At 41.2% G+C, this 17596-nt stretch overlaps 1 protein-coding gene across 4 annotated transcripts in view; it reads left to right on the top strand.

The window, feature by feature from the left end:
- prickle2b (prickle homolog 2b) overlaps nt 1-17310 on the top strand; it is a 259851-nt gene extending 242541 nt beyond the window's left edge. For all 4 annotated transcript variants that reach the window (XM_060835197.1, XM_060835198.1, XM_060835200.1 and 1 more), the window contains 2 exons: nt 13361-14215; nt 16357-17310. In XM_060835197.1, coding sequence (XP_060691180.1) covers nt 13361-14215; nt 16357-17228 — 1727 coding nt within the window. In that variant the 3' untranslated portion in view covers nt 17229-17310. The remainder of the gene's footprint in view (nt 1-13360; nt 14216-16356) is intronic.
- Nucleotides 17311-17596: the final 286 nt, after the last annotated feature.

Here is a 17596-nt window from a genome sequence, read left to right as displayed (position 1 = left end):
AGCAGCTTAAACATAGAACTTTACAGACAGAAAATGATGATTTGGGAATCATGTTGGTGCTGACATTTTGGTCAAGTATTTAAAAACTGCATGCACTTGCCTCACAGTCTTGCAGCTTTTGAAGTTTCAAGTATTCATCCAATTTTCCCTTACAAGAAGACATCAGCCTCCTTGTGGAAATAGAAAAATCCATGTCACAACAATCTTTTATAATTAAGTTGCTCCTGGTTCAATCTCCTAATAATGTTGTTAAATTGATAATTCTCTTCACCGATTCTCTAGTCAGAGAAAATATTCACTTGTCATTTAAATAAATGATTTGGATGTGAGTATAGGAGGTTGGTAAGTTTTCAGATGACACCAAAGTTGGCACTGTGGTGGATAGCAAAGAAGGTTACCTCAGAGTACTATGAGACTTTGATCAGCTTGGCAAATGAGCCAAGGATTTGCAGATAGAGCTTAATTTAGATAAATGTGCAAAACTGCATTTTGGTAGGGCAAATCGGGCAGGACCTATGCACTTAAAATCATGAGGGGCATGGATAAGGTGAATAGTCAAGGTCATTTCTTCAGGGTATGGGAGTCCAAAGCTAGAGGGCATAGGCTTAAAGTGAGAGGGAAAAGACATAAAAGGTACCTAATTAACAACTTTTTCATGCAGAGGGTGGTGTGTATATGGAATGAGCTGCCAGAGGTAGTGGAGGAGGCTTGCATTATTACAACATTTGAAAAGTATCTGGATGGTTATATGAATAGCAAAGGCTGAGGGGAATATGGGCCAACTGCTGGCAAATGGAACTAGATTAATTTAGACTATCTGGTCGGCAAGGACGAGTTGGACCAAAGAGTCTGTTTCTGTGCTGTACATCACTATGACTCTATGACTCCATCAAATTCTACATAATTTTTTGACAGTTGAATTTCATCTTGACTTTATGTCCTCCAGTGGAAATAATCCCATTCTAATAAATGAAATAACAATCCTTGTTACCATTCCAGTAAATCTTTGAGAAATGTTTCCCATGGTTTTCCAGTCATTTTTATTGCATCAAAAATCACACGCAGTATTCTAACCACACATAATCAATGTTAGCTGAACATAACCAAATTTGCTGATGATTTAAAAGCAGCAAATTCCAGTGTCCTACCAGCCCTGTGCTCACTAACCTGCATTGCTCCCATTCAAGCAACGTCTTGATTTTACAATTCTTATCCATTTCAAATCTATGCAAGGCCTCACCCTCCCCTATATTTTTAATCTCTAGTCCCACAACCCACTGAGACATGTGTTATTATGTTTGCAACCATGATTTTAATTGAATCACCATTGATGGTCATGACATATATCGCCCAAGCTCTCAAATTCCCTCACTACACTTTTCCACTTCCCTAACTCATAATTATGTATTGAAACATCCCTTAAAATCTATCTCTCTGACCAAGCTTTAGGTCATCTGATCTTATAACTTCCTCAGTGTTGAACTTTGTTTTTTGCTGTTCCTGCATTCATGAAATTTAGTTTTATTGTCATTATAGTTGTCTATTTTTCTCCAATTCCCTCTTTTAATATTTGCTTCACTTTCTTTCTTATATTGATTCTAATACACTAAGAAAATTCAAAAATGCTTAACTCAATACATTTTAAAGCCATTTGCTTCTGAGAATTTTTTTTGTCACTGGGTGGAAGCAGCATTACAGAGGCCTGGTGCCATCTTGCTGAGGTGTGCTATATCACCTGCTTTGGTGCAAATCATCTCTTGCAAAGAGCACCTATACAAACAGTCTAGCATGCACTGGGAACCTGTGAAGGGGCGCTCTACTGATGTCACATAGTGCAGCAAACTGATGCAATCTCACTTGGACCTCACAGGTCCTGGTGGCGAATTCGTGTGTCACTCTGCAAGCAACAACCAATAATGTGTCATGATTGTAACGAGGTCAGCCAGATGGACATCATAGAATATGAGTTCCACAATTGGGGCTGTTAATCCGCCAGATTTAAATAGAAGTGTCAAAGATGCTGTTCACTCAGAACTGGCTCTGAGGAAGCTGGATCAATGTCAAGGACTCGCCACATGTAAAAAAAAGTGAACTTGGTGATGGGATACCTCTGTGGAGTTATTTCAGTGTTGTCAAAAGAAAAGCATGCTCCTGAACAAATGCACTCACAACAAACAATTTGAATTAAGGTTGAATTAGGGACAAATTAGGTTGTCCCATTCGATTCTGCTATTGCAGACTGAGCCCAGTATGTGGAAAAAATGCATTAGTTTTTTTCCGGACAGATGAAAAGCAATGAATAATTCCCCTGATAGCTTGTGAATCTGTAACTTTTTCAGTTACTAGGGACCTGACTTTCCCTGAGGCACCACATGCTAAAACCTTTCAAGAGTTGACTGATTTAGTTGAGAAATAGTAAAACACCCATGATACCTCGAATTTGTTTACTCAGCAATTTGAGAATGAGGGAAATCCATATCGGGATTTTTGACTAGGTTAAGGTGACTGGCAGAGGCATGTGCCTTTGATTTAATCCTTATTGAGATGCTAAGAAACCTTTTCATATGTGGGGTTAATGATGTGACTATGTAAAAGTGCCTACTAGCTAAAGCTGAATTGCATTTAAAATAGTTTTATCATTGAAAAATGCAGCAAGTGGAGCATATGGGTTGCAGGGTATTGCGATGAAAGTAGACACCCTCACCAGTCTGACTGAATAAGGGGAGCCCCACTTGAATGAAAGCAATTGCATAGCCTCCCTCAGGACATGTCCTGAAAAGAGGGACTCTAGGTCAGCCCATAGCAAAACCTCAAAACAAATCCAAGTCTCAGCTAAATTGTTTAAATTTTCTTCAAGATCCAGGCCGGCAAGCCATTTTAGTTGCTGTCGGTATGTGGACTTGAGACAGCAAAAGAGTCCCACCATACCTAAATTGAGTAAGAGAACTCATAGGCCTGTATACAGGCGAGTGCACCCTCTGGAAAGCCACCTACATCTAATATAGATCAGGTAAATTGATTAGCAACATCCAATCAAATAAACTTCTGGTTAAATGGTCCAAAGGTTTGAATGGAGTTCAATAGTGGCTGCATCGGTGATTACAGAACAAAATTTGCTGTGGACAACGAGTCTTGGTTTGCGCAAGACCTTGAGTGGACTGAGAACGTATACCAGGGAATCTCTACAAATTAAGGATACAGCTTTAGTTCTCTTATGAGAAGCAGCTGGTTCAGTTACCACTGATTGTAGTAAAAGGTTTGGGCCCAAGCTTGATGGGGTGATATTGGTTGAGAAAAATTCACATAGATTGGCTCAACAGTTTTCAATTAGAAAATGGCTGCCCTAATTAAATACTCCGATGTGGTCCACGAACGTCTAGGGACTATCAAAGGACCCAAGGCCACCTTGCATATTAACCAGGAAGCAATTCCATGATTCTGCAAGACCTGCCCAGTGCCATTTCCCTTACACCAAAAGTAGAGGCAGAAATCAGAAGGCTGGACAGCAAAGAAATCATCAAACCAGTCTAATTTGTAGAATAGGCAGCACCAGTCATACCAATTGTGAAGTCCAACGGGTCAGAAACTGCTTTTCACAGCTGGATAAATACCCAATCCCTCGCATTGAGGATTTATAAGCAAAGTTGATAGGGGGCTGTCCTTCATGAAGCTGGACATGAGCCATTTGTACCTACAAATGTGTTTAGATAAGGATACCCCAAAGTATATGCTACAATTAACACCCGTAAGGGTTTGTGCCGATATACAAGACTTCCATTTGAGGTGCCATTAGCCTGTGCAATTTTTCAGTGGACGATGGAGAACATTTTACAAGGATTATTCCAGGTCACCATTTATCTAGATGACACGCTAATAACAAGGAAGACCAAAAAGGATCACTTACAGAGCTTGGATATAGTCCTTAGATGTTTCCACAGTCAGATGTGCATCTTAGAAGGGAAGAATGTGTGTTCCAGGCACCTCAAGTGACCTACTTGGGCTACTAAGTCGACAAGATTGGGTTATCTGTACTGTAAGGTAAACAAAGTGCAATCAAAGGTGCCCCAGCTCCCACATCTGCATAAGAGCTTAGATCTTTCCTTGGGTTGGTGAATGATAATGGAATTCATACATACCCTTGCCTTAATCCTGGCACCTTTGCATCGACCATTAAAAAGGGGTTAGCTTCGCAAATGGTCGTGTAGCCAAGCCATAGCTTTCAGGAAAGTGAAGGAACAGTTGCCATCCTCTATGGTTTTGGCACAGTATGATTTCAAGCGAGATCTGGTATTGACATGTGATGCCTCCCCATACGGCATTGAGGTAGTAATAGCTCAGAGGTGACCAAAAGAAGAGGAATGCTCAATAGCATATGCAACCAGAACTTCAGCTAATGCAGAGCATAAATACACCCAGATAGAGAAGGAAGGCTCGGTGGTCAGATTTGGGGTCAGGAAGTTCCATTAACAGTTGTAAATTTGTAAAAATACTGAACTACAAACCCATTCTAGGTTTAAAAGGCAGTGCCGCCCATAGCTTCAGGCCAAATTCAGCAGTGGGCTCTAATTGTAAGTTCATACAATTACAAGTCAGAACACCATCCGGAAGGCCATGTTACAAATACCATCCCTGGAAGAGTCTGTAAAGGTTTTAAATTTTCTGGGCACCTTTCCAGTCACAACTAACAATATCAGACTTTGGATGCAGAAAGCTCCGGTTCTGGCAAAACTAAAACAGCTGGTGGTGCTGAGGAAAGCCAAAGGACTGTTGCACCCAGAATGGAAACCTTTTTAGAACCAGCGAGACCAAATCACAGTTGAGGACAGCATATTATTGTGGGGCGCAAGAGTGATTGTCCTCAGCAAGGTCACCAGCAGATACTGGCTGAGCTCCACTAGCATCATCCAGGGGTTTCCAAAATGAAGATGTTGGCAAGAAGTTATGTATGGTAATCAGGATGGGATGCAGACATTGCATGTTGATGGGGCAGTGCCCAGAATCCCAACAAGGGCAAAAATTACCACCAGTAGATCCTTCACATCCTGGATTCAGTTATGCAATGATTATGTAGATCCTTTCATGTGCTCAATGTTGTTCATCATTGTGGATGCCCACTTAAGCATAGATTGACATGCATAGCTTTCATTTGTCAAACACTGGGACAACAATAGAAAAGCTGCATACTTCTTTTGCAATACACAGACTCCCGGAAGTGTTGTTCACAGATACTGGGCCATCGTTCACCAGCAGGGAATTTGAGTATTTCCGAAAATCAAATGGTATTCATCATATAAGGATAAGGACAAATCCATACCATCCATCGTCCAATTGTCTGGCAGAAAGAGCGGTGCAAACTATGACGGCAGTCTTTAAGAAACAACCTACAATTTCACAAGATACCAATATGCCCGGTTCCTATTTGATTACAAGATCATCCCTTGTGCGATAACATAGCCTCAGCAGAGTTACATGTGGGGAGATGTTTCCACACCAGATTAAATCTAATCTTCCTGGGCCTGAAAGGGGAGGGTAAAATGGTATCAGGATCGCCAATGTTGGACTGAAGATTTCACGAAGCGAGAGAGGCAATTTACTTTAGGGAACAAAATTTCATGTGGGAACCACAGGAATGACCCTGTGTGGATAAGAGATATGATCGACATGAGGTCAGGTCCAGTAATATATAAAGTTTGGGTAGGCGCGATGGTCCTGAACAAGCACATAAACAATATGAAAGCTGCAAACTGACAAACCAATTGGGAGAAAAACGTGCCCAGATCCTCAACAATTCTGGAACCTGTGGTTTCTTCCTTTCAATCAAGCATTGAATATACCCATGAATTCAAGATGGACATGATGAATGGCACTACCTCAACGCCCTTGCCACCTGAAATGGACAATGAATTCTTCTAAGATGCTCCAGGCGCAAGATGTGAGCCATTGTGCATTACATGCTGCCTATATCACATGGTAGAGTTGGAGGAACCTAACCTGATGCAAAGCATCCCAGAAGGAGCTACCAAAAGAAAGAACTGGCCTATGTCCTCTGACTCAGAGGAGGAGGGATGTACTGATTGTAACAAGGATAGCCAAGTGGACCTCATAGAGTATGAGTTCCCTGATTGGGGCCATGCGCACCCCCATGGGTCCCAGCTGTGCCTGCCTCTGCGTCAGGTATGTGAAACAGTCCATCTTCCTCCGCTACATCAGCATCATTCCCCACCTTTTCCTCCGCTACATCGATGACTGTACCGGCATAACCGCCTGCTCCCATGAGGAGGTTGAACAGTTCCTCAACTTCACCAACACCTTCCACCGTGACCTCAAATTCATCTGGATTGGGGCTGTTAATTTGGTCTAGGAGAAAGTGAGGGCTGCAGATATTGGCGATATCAAGAGTATGCTGCTGGAAAAGCACAGCAGGTCAGGCAGCATCCAAGGAGCAGGAAAATCGACATTTCGGGCATAAGCCCTTCATCAGGAATGAGTCTTGTGGCCTAGGGGGTGAGAGAAAAATGGGAAGCGGGTGGAGCTGGGGTGAAGGTAGCTGGGAATGTGATAGGTATATGAAGGTGGGGGTGGGGGTGAAGGTGATAGGTCAGAGAGGAGGATGAAGCGGATAAGTGGGAAGGAAGATGGACAGGTCAAGAGGGCATTGGAGGCTCAGGATTGGGATAAGCTGGGGCAAGGGGAAATGAGGTGAAATCCACATTGATCCTGTGTGGTTGCAGGGTCCCAAGTCAGAAGATGAGGCTTGGCGTCTTCCTCCAGGCGTCAGGTGGTTAGGGTTTGCCGATGGAAGAGGTCCAGAAACTGCATGTCCTTGCTGGATTGGAAGGGATAGTTAAAGTGTTTGGCCATGGGGTGGTGGGGTTGGTTGGTGCAGGTGTCCCAGGGATGTTCTCTGTAACGATCCACAAATTATCATCCTGTCTCCCCAGTGTCGAAGAGTCACATCAGGTGCAACAGATACAGTAGATAATATGTGTGAAATACAGGTAAATTTCTGTCAGATGTGAAAGGATCCTTTGGGGCCTTGGACAGAGGTGAGGGGAAAGGTGTAAGCACAGGTTTTGCACTTCTTGCTCTGGCAGGGGAAGGTGTCAGGAGTAGAATGTGGGCTGGTGGGGGTCATGGATCTGACAAGGAAGTTGCGGAGGGAATGGTCTCTTCAAAATGCAGATGGGGTGGGAATGGATATATATCCCTAGTGGTGTGGTTTGTTTGTATGTGGCAGAAATGGTGGAGGTGATGTGATGTATCCGAAGGTTGGTGGGGTGGAAGGTGAGGACCAGGGGATTCTGTCCTTGTTCCGATTGGAGGGGTCGGGTTCAAGGGCAGAGGTGCAGAAAGTGGAGGTGTGCTGGAGGACATCGTCGACCACGTGGGAGGGGAAATTGCAGTCTTTGAAGAAGGAGGCCATCTGGGATGTTATGTGGTGGAACTGGTCATCCTGGAAGCAGATGTGGCTGAGGCGGAGGAGTTGGGAATAAAGGATGGCATTTTTTATCAGAGGCAAAGTGGGAGGAGGTGTAGTCCAGGTAGCTGTGGAAGTTGGTGGGTTTGTAGTAGATGTCTGTGATTAGTCAGTCGCCGGAGATAGAGATGGAGAGATCCAGGAAGGGGAGGGAGTGTCTAAGATGGTCCAGATGAATTTGAGGTCACGGTGGAAGGTGTTGGTGAAGTTGATGAACTGTTCAACTTCCTCATGAGAGCAGGCGGTTATGCTGATACAGTCATCGATGTAGTGGAGGAAAAGGTGGGGAATGATGCTGGTGTAGCGGAGGAAGATGGACTGTTTCACATACCTGACGCAGAGGCAGGCACAGCTGGGACACATGGGGGTGCGCATGGCTACCCCTTCAGTTTAGAGGAAGTGAGAGGATTGAAAGAAGAAGTTGTTGAGGATGAGGACCAGTTCAGCCAGGCAAATGAGAGTGTCACTGGAAGAATATTGGTTGGGTCGATGTGAGAGAAAGAGTCTGAGGGCTTGGAGTCCTTCATCGAGGTGGGTAGATGTGTACAGGGACTGGATGTCCATGATGAAGATAATGCATTGGAGGTCGGGGAAACAAAAATCTTGGAGGAGGTGAAGGTCATGGATGGGGTTGCAAATGTTGGTGGGGAATTCCTGCACTAAGGGGGACAGGATGGTGTCAGAGATGAGTGTGATGGGGCGGGAGCATGCTGGGACAATGAGTTGACTGGGGCAGTCAAGTTAGTGAATCTTTGGTAGGAGTTAGAATTGAGTGGTGCAGTGCTCTCAAACTATGAAATTGGAGGCTGCTCTAATGAGGAAACCATGGCTGACCGATATGAACAGGAGTGTCAGAAATTCTATTCCCTCTGAGCTGGCTCTGAGGAAGCTGAATCAGTGTCAAGGATTCTCTGCATGTAAACAAAGGGTGACTTGGTAATGGGGTGCTGATCTCTGTGGAGCTATTTCATAAGCTATAAAGTTGGGCTCTAACCATCATGCGAAGAGAGAGGGGAGAAAATGTCAGTGATTATGTATTACTCTGTTTGAGTGATGTGCCTATTGTACTAGAATGACTGAGGATTTGTGGAGGCAGGATATAAGATTGTCAGATCGGTGAGGGGGGGTGAAGCATCTGGAAATTAGGCCTGACTTTAGTGCCAATGAGTGCTTCTGGGTGTGTGCCTGACATGTGGTGTAGTCAGCAGAGTGGAGACTAGTATTGTGCAAAAGGGACTAGTGAAGTGAAAACACAAAATGTGTAACTCCTGAAGAAATGGTGGTACCCAGATGTAAATTGTGATTTTAGTCCAGTGTCAAAAGAATACTTCAACATATTTTTAGCAAATTCTTGTGCGCAAAGTTGCAAAGCAGGAAGCCTTCAGCCTTGAAATCTGATGAGCTCATTGGATTATATGCTCCTTGGTGTGTTAAGCCAAATGCTGAAAGACTCAGAATGAAGATTTACCGTATGTTCAATGTCAGAGTTCTTCCATTTAGCTTGTTTTTTCACTTCTGCCACCATCAGCAGTAGACAAAGATACATCATTCCTTGATGCGTTCAGTGCCTGCTTTGCTCAGTTCGAGCAAAATGTCAGCGGCACAGTGTCACCTCCCCCAACAGCCCCAGACACACCTGTTCCCACTGTCACTGCTGCAGATGTCAGATCGGTCTTTCTGAGAGTCAACTCAAAGAATGCGACTGGCCCGAATGGAGACTCCAGCTATGCATTTCGATTCTTTGTGGACGAGCTGGCTAAGGCATTCACTGACGTTTTCAACCTTTTCCTCCTACAAGCTGAAGTCCCCACCTGCTTCAAGAAGACCGCCATCATCACAGTACTTAAGAAAGCACATGCAACATGCCTTAATGACTACAGCCCAGTAGTTCTGACGTCCATAAACGTGAAGTGCTTCTAGAGGCTGTTCACAGCCCACATCAAATCTAGCCTCGCAGCCTGCCTCGATTCTTGCTGTTTTGCCCAGTGACATAACAGGTCCACAACAGATGCCATTTCTCTAGTCCTGCACTCATCCCCAGAACACCTGTACAATAAGGATACCTATGTCAGTTTCCTGCTCATCGACTACAGCTCCACCTTCAACACCTTTAACCCCTCCAGACTGATCTCAAAACTCTGAAACCTAAATCTCTGCTCTGTCCTCTGCAACTAGATCCTCAGCTTCCTGACCTAAAGACTGCGATCAGTGAAGATAGACAACAGCACCTCCTCCATGATAACCCTCAACACTGGAAACCCCCTCCACCCAAGAATGAATTCTCAGCCCCCTACTGTCCTTCCTTTACACCCACGACTATGTAGCCAAATTCTGAATGAACGCCAGCTACAATATTGCTGACAACACCACCATGGTAGGATAGATATGAAACAATGATAAGTCAATACAGAAAGGAGTTAGAGGGCTTTGTGGCATGGCGCAATGACAGCAACCTCTCTCTCAATGTCAACAAAATAAAAGAACTGATCATTGACTTCAGAAAGAAAGGCAGAAAACACACTCCCATCTACATCAACAGAATGGAGTTGAAAGTGTCAAGTTCCAAGGAGTGACAATAACTGACAACCTATCCTGGACTTCCATGTAGATATGACGGTCAAGAAGGCACAACAATGCCTCTTCCTCCTCAGCCAGCATGAAATTCAGCATGACCATAAGGACCCTCACCAACTTTTACAGATGCACCATAGAGAGCATTATATCAGGGTGCATAACGGCCCGGTGTGGCATCTGCTGTTTGCAGAACAGTAAGAAACTACAGAAGGTTATGTGCACAGATCAGACCATCACAGAGCCAACCTTTCATTCATGGATTCCATTTACACTTCTTATTGCCGTGGAAAGACTGCTCACATTATCAAAGACCCCTCGCACTCTGCTAATGCTCTCCTACAACCTCCTCTGTCAGGCAGAAGATACAGAAGTTTGAACATTTGCACCAACAAGTTCAAGAACAGCTCCTTGCTGTTGTTAGACTGATGAATGGATCGTCTAACTTCAAATTAACAAGTTGACCTTGTTAATGTTCATCTTGCTTCTGTGCAATGTAACCTGAATGTCTCCCTCTGTTCAAGCACCCTATAATCTATTGGGCCAGTGGTGTAATGGATAATGTGTCTGACTTCAGATCAGAAGACTGTTGGTTCGAGTCCTACCTGGCTCGAGTGCAGCATGCTTTAGGGGCGGCATGGTGGCTCAGTGGTTAGCTTCCTCACAGCGCCAGGGACCCAGATTCAATTCCAGCCTTGGATGACTGTCTGTGTGGAGTTTGCACATTCTTCACGTGTCTGCATGGGTTTCCTCCGGGTTCTCCGGTTTCCTCCCACAGTCCAAAGATGCACAGGTCAGGTGAATTGGCCATTCTAAATTGCCCATAGTATTAAGTGCTTTAGTTTGAGGGAAATGGGTCCGGGTGGGTTTCTCTTTGGAGAGGCGGTGTGGACTTGTTAGGCTGCAGGGCCTGTTTCCACATTGTAGGGCAATCTAATCTAATGTAATCTGTATGTCTTTGCTCACAATGATCTACCTATGATCTGCCTTTACTATTCATAAACAAAGCGTTTTGCTGTACTTAAGTACACGTGACAATAAATCAAGTCAACAACAACCATATAACAGCACGTAAAATAAATAGAAATGGCATAGGGGTCTCTGCTGGATGGGTGCTGGTGGTCAAGAAAGGCACTCCAAGGAATTCAGGGGCAAGGCTGAAAAGAGTAAGAAAAAGGAAAGGTTGTACTTTATCCTAAACACAAACCAATTCAATTTTTACAAAAAAATGTAATTATTGTGCTTTTCTGTTGATAAGAGGTAAAAAAAAATTTGGAGTAACTAGGAAAACTTGCAAGGAAACAGGGTTACAGTGAACAGTTGCAATATAGAGGTGATAATAGAACAATTTTTTTTAATGCTGAAATTTGGGAAATGTTCACTTATAACTTGATATTTGTTTATTTATTTAGTTACGTTTGCTTTGTTCTCTGTATTATTTAATGATTTTAAAAGTATTTCATCACCTTTTACAACTCATTTTCAGCTTTTGAATACTACTCCCAGTAGTTCAAATAGTACATGTTTCCATAGAGACTCAACCTCTTAAAAAGGCAGTATGGTTTATAGGTATATCAGAACTAAGCAATTCACTTTACCTTGGTAATATCCATTTCTAATTGTGATCGAACAACAGCAAAGCTTTCCAATGAGCTATAATTGAGAAAGAAAATAAATTAGACTTAACATTGAGTTTCATATTTAATTGTAAATTGTATGTTTAAAACGCCTGTCAGATATAAAATGGTTCTCAATGTAATAAGTTAAATACACATATTTATCAAACATATGTAGATTTGACAATTGTCTATACTATTCAGTTGTTAATTTATCCTAATGTCACTTAAACCCACCTTTCAATTAGTTCACTGCCATGCTACAGGTCCAAAATTGAGTCGAGTAAAAAATAAATTAACTTAATGATTGTTAACACTCATAATAGTAAATATACCAACTCTTTAAAGCGCAATGACTGTACACTATTTGTTTATTTTTTTTTTGTGCTGCTTAATTCTTCCTACCTGAGAATAGGCAATCTATAGTAATACGCTTGTAGACACATTAGGGCTACAGATGATTGTCCTGCTAGCAAAAGTGAAAAAAGAGTTTATGTTTCTACATGGTGCTATTATATTATAAATTATTTCCTGAACAATGAATATCATAGTAGCTTTTGCCATGCTTCAAGTGGCTAATACATGCTCAGAACATCTCTGTACAAAATTATAACAAGTGGTTCTTTACATTTAAAAGAAATCATGGCACTTCTTTTGATCCAATAATGAAACATAAAATAATTTACAATATTGCATAATTATTCTCAAAATCAAAATGTTCATAGTGTTGGGAGTATTCAAAGGATGCCGTTTACCTATAATGGCTGGACAGACTGCATAATTACAGTACATGTCAAAAATATTTTCTGCTCGTGTCATAGGAAATCTGCAGATATATACAGATGCACATGAATTCTAAATGACTCTGGTACAAACTTCTCAGATTTATAACTTGTGAAGTTTATACAGACAATTTCAATTAAAAGCTTCCCCAAAATTAGTAAGTAAATGAGCCTTATTAGCTAAAATAAGTCTCAATTACAAACTATGGCTTTTGCTGGATTGCAATTAGGATGATACAATTGACGACAGATTAGGAAAAGCAAAATATGTCCAGTGCTGCCTCTCTTGATTATTATCCAGTGATTCCTTCAGGAATTGTGAAATGTTAATTTGCCTACTGAGTGAGAACGCTATTATGCTTCACTTTCACAAAAATAGGAATACCTTAATATTGACCATTATATTTTACAAGTTAATAATGATGATTTGGACATGGTACCAAATGACATTTACACATTTGGAACCATATTCTAGGAAAAAAATTTGGTTTTCAGGAAAATAGAACAATGATACATAAAAATTGCTAAAGAGATTGATCTGAAGAATGGTACTACACAAATAACTAAGATTTATTTTTCCTTTTGAATTTGGCTATTTAATACTGTGTGCACTAAAACCTGCATAAAGCACTAGAGGCTACATTTTCCCACAAAAGGAGTGCTAAAGTAGTATAACTTAGAAAGTGGATCACTGAAAAAGATATTCTATTTGCAGCTGTTTTCATTATCACACTTGAAAACTTTTTTTATGGATACACACTTGATTGTGCATATTATTATGATTGTAATATTAATATAATCCTATTATATGATTAAGCAAATACTGTAAGCAGGTTAAGAAACTCAAAACTGATGTGTTGGCACTCTAAATATTTTAAATGAAGTTTGCCTTTATCAAAACTTTTTTTTAAAAGGTATTGACCAAGGGCAGATGACATATGATGGTCAGCACTGGCATGCCACAGAGATGTGTTTCTGCTGTGCACGTTGCAAGAAGTCATTACTTGGACGACCTTTCCTACCAAAACAAGGACAGATATTTTGCTCCAGATCCTGCAGTGTTGGGGAAGATCCCAGTGGCTCTGACTCTTCAGACTCTGCATTTCAGAGTGCACGATCAAGAGAATCTCGGCGCAGTGCTAGAATAGGTAGAAACAGCAATAAAGTAGAAGATAAAAATGTAAGACCAAATATATCACAAGCAGCAATGAACAGATATTCTACAGATATTGATCCTCTTTCTCAACAAATGGATATGCTAAGTCTTGCTAGTCAAGCGACCAGTTTGAACAAAGAGGGTCTATGGAAAATCAGAGATGTCTACCAGTTTGAAGACGACTCTACCGAGAGAGCTAAATTTGTGGAAAGACCTTCTCAATCTCTAAGTCAGTATAGTGTGAGGAATGAATTTAATCCAACACATTGCGTAAGCAATCAGAGTGATTTATGGGGGAAAGAATTTAATGCAAAGAGAAGTTCAACTGCTGCCATGAAAGATCATAGTGATAGTTTTATCCAAGAAGATAAAGAAGATTATTATCCTTCAGCAGTCAGAACTCAAGAAAGCTTTAGTAGTGCATCAAGCCATAGTGTTACTGAATCCCGATCAAATCCAACTGTACCAGGATATGAGATCGAAAGAGAATTGATTTCTCATCAGAGTCGAACCAGACATCCAATCAGTGCACTTAGTTTTACTGATCAACTTACCTTTCTTGAACAAACCCCGAGGGAATCAGTAGAATCTCTTGCACTTTCAAATGCAACAGGTACAGTATACTTGTGGTTAATTATTAATTAAAATGAACGTAGTGGCCTACTCAAAAGCAGCTTTGAAAAAGAGACCAGCTCATATTGGAGCCACAGAGAGCAGTAGTCCCAGTGCTAAGTTGATAGATCTTAACTAAGATGGCGGGAACAGACCAATTCTCAAAATAGCTGCAAAATCATAACTAAATATTTCCAAACTTTGTCATTATCTTTGGGAACAGGTTAAAAAAAAACTAGGCCCACACTGGGACATTAAACTTTGGAAACATTGATCTCAGAACTCTTTGGGCAATGAAATTAGCCTGGGGATTGTGGGCCAGATATTTGCTATCCATTAACCTATTTACTTTTTGTTTGATATAATTTCTAACATCAATCAAGCTCAGTTGTCTGTTAAAAGTATCACTGTGAGAAAAAAGACCCGAAAGAAGGCACCCATTATATCAGCTAACAACACAATCTGAAAGCTCAGTACTGACTTGGGGAAAAAAGGTCTGTAATCTGACCAATAGCAGTACTTTACATACTTTATACTCTGATTATTTACCCGCCCTTCTGCTACCTTGCTGCAGACCCCAGTATAACAAGCTAGAATGTTCATCGATAGATATGCTGTTCAGCCCATTCATTTTTTACTAAATTTCTATCAGGTCACTCCTTATGGCTGGCAAAATAATATTTTCGTTGAAGTAGCAGTTATTCAATCTTCTGAACTTTTCTCAGGGCTACCAAATCAACCATATTACAAGGGCCTTAAAAAAACTGTCAACAGTACTCCAGATGTGGTCTTATCAGTGACCTGTAGGATGATTGAAAGGTCCATTAATTTATACTGAATGTTCCTGTTGATATAATTCAATACCCTGTTTAGCTGTAGTTTCTCTACATTTATTGGCTGATATGTTTATCATTGATGATGGAAATGTATTGTTGGTCTTGCACAATTCAGTGGGTTTTTCTTCCATATTTTTGGAATTTATCCCTTCCACTTTTTTCATTGCTCTATGTCATAATTATAATACTTCTCAGCACCAGTAACTTCAGCACTATTAGATAATATTTAATTGAGGATTGTTTTCATAGATTTATGCACACCCAGATTAATTTCTTCTTAACTTCTTGTTAAATTAGCCTTGCAAAACAGTTTAACAAGCTGGCAGTAGACTAAGGGAAGGATTATTCTGTACTGTCCTCATGTAGATCAGCTATTTATTAACACACCATTAAAATTCCAATGGTTACCCAATTATTTTGCTCAAATAAAGGCCGGAATGTTTCCAAGGCAACAGAGGCCCTATTTAAGGGACAAAAACCAGGAGTGATCCCATTGCAGTGTGACCCTGGGCTGGGTTTTACAGTCAGCAAATAGTTAAGTGGCTGGCAATAGCTTGCTTTTTTATTAAGAATGGTGACCCACCCCCATCTACCAATCACAAGGTTGGTTGCTCAGCAGCCAACAAGAGTGGTGCTCAACTTACATTGAGCAAGTTTACGTTTTAATGGACACATGCCATCACAGCCAGGAAAAAGTAGGGTTTGGGGAACTGGGACAGTCAAGCAAGCCCTGATGAACCTGGAGTTCGGATATCGCCGAGGTCAGGCAGGGCTGACATTGCACGAATGGCCATTGCAGCCAAGGTCAAACTCAGCCTGAAAAGGAGGCAAACACACCCTGGAACACTGGGAGACCAATCATTCTCCCAAGTCACAAAGGACTCACTTGCCACAGGTTAAATGTCAATGGAGGCAGGAAGAACCCCTTGTTTGGCCATTAAGGTGGTTCAAATGGGCTCCATGTAGGGCTACATCTTCCACTTTTCTCACCATTGACAAAGTGAAAAGTTGATGGAAGTAGACATACCACTGCAAACCTTACCATGTCATTTTGCCATCCTTCCTACTTGACCTCATGCCCAAAGACCCTGAAATTCCATAAACGGAATATAAAGCCTGCAAAACAAATTATTTTAGAAGCTTCACATTTTAAAATGTGCTTGAAACTAGTTTGGCTTAATTTGATTTTCAGCCTCACTTTCAGAAATAATTTATTTTTCCTTGAACAAATTGATTCTTGTTATATTTAATCTTAAGGCAAATATTTTTCATTTTTTTTAAAACTGCCAACAAATTATATTTCCAGGAGCTTCTGTGGAAGGTGGTGCCAGACGCCAGGAGCATTTGTCCAGGTTTTCAATGCCTGACTTGAGCAAAGACTCTGGCATGAACGGATCAGAAAAACTTAGCAACATGGGTACACTTAACTCTTCTGCTAGATTTAGAAGCACAGAATCCATTAGAAGCCTAAACTCAGCCCAGCAATACCAGGATTTGCAGCCACCCTTGGATAGACTCAGGCACCCTTTGCAGTATCGAGAATTATCGACTCAAAGAAGAATGCCGCCAGGGTTTGATTGTCCAGACGGTGCCATAAGTAACAGAATGCAAACTAGCATGAATGCTAGAATTGCACCCATGAGCGAACGGACCCAGAGACGGATGCATAATCGTGAGAATAACTCTCGCCATCATCGTCATAAGCCAAGGAGATCCAGACGATCTCGTTCTGATAATGCTCTTCACCTAGCTTCAGATAAACGTTATCAACTAAGAGACAGGTCTCAAATGTTTTCAGGTGAAGACTATGAACAATTAATGATGCGAAGAAGAAGCAGGGATGCATTTGGAAATGGCCAGTTGAGAGATCCATACAATCGTTATCCTAGAACTGCCTCTGACCTGACATTGCAAAATCAAGTAGGTGATAAATTGCTCAGACCTTATTTTAATGACCATGATGATTGGTGTTCTACCTGTTCCTCATCTTCAGAGTCTGAGGAAGAAGGGTACTTCCTAGGGCAACCTATTCCACGCCCTGTTCAGCTTCGCCCCATCACTAGCGATGAATTTATGTATGGTTATAATTCACCTGTTCCTATATCATCCAACCTGAGTGGCAGGTACCAATCACATTATAGGAAGAGACAAAAAAGCAAGAACTGCATTATCTCATAATTTTTTGCACAATTTATTTCCAGCAAGAATGTAAACGAATAGAAGTTGCACTCAAATTAATTATTAAGAAATTAACATTGGCAAAGGCAATATAACTTAAATCAGTATTTAAAAACTGTTACAATATTCCTGTTTTAAATGAAGGATATTTGCTTGCTTTTTTGATTTAAATCAATTTATTTGTGATATAATATCATCTAATATACATTCTGCAGTTATAGTCATCAAATGAATTGTATACATTTTACTAAAATCCACTTACATAGCTGTGAGCATGTTTACAACTTAAGATATTGTCTATGTTCTTATATTGTGTACTGTAATTTCCCTTCCACTGCCACAGAAAGTTATATTAAGCTTAACAATCA

This window comes from Hemiscyllium ocellatum, chromosome 14, assembly GCF_020745735.1.
Source record: "Hemiscyllium ocellatum isolate sHemOce1 chromosome 14, sHemOce1.pat.X.cur, whole genome shotgun sequence".
NCBI classification, from domain to species: Eukaryota; Metazoa; Chordata; class Chondrichthyes; order Orectolobiformes; family Hemiscylliidae; genus Hemiscyllium; species Hemiscyllium ocellatum.
Note: the sequence above shows the minus strand (reverse complement) of the source record. Positions and strands in the feature narration are given on the sequence as shown.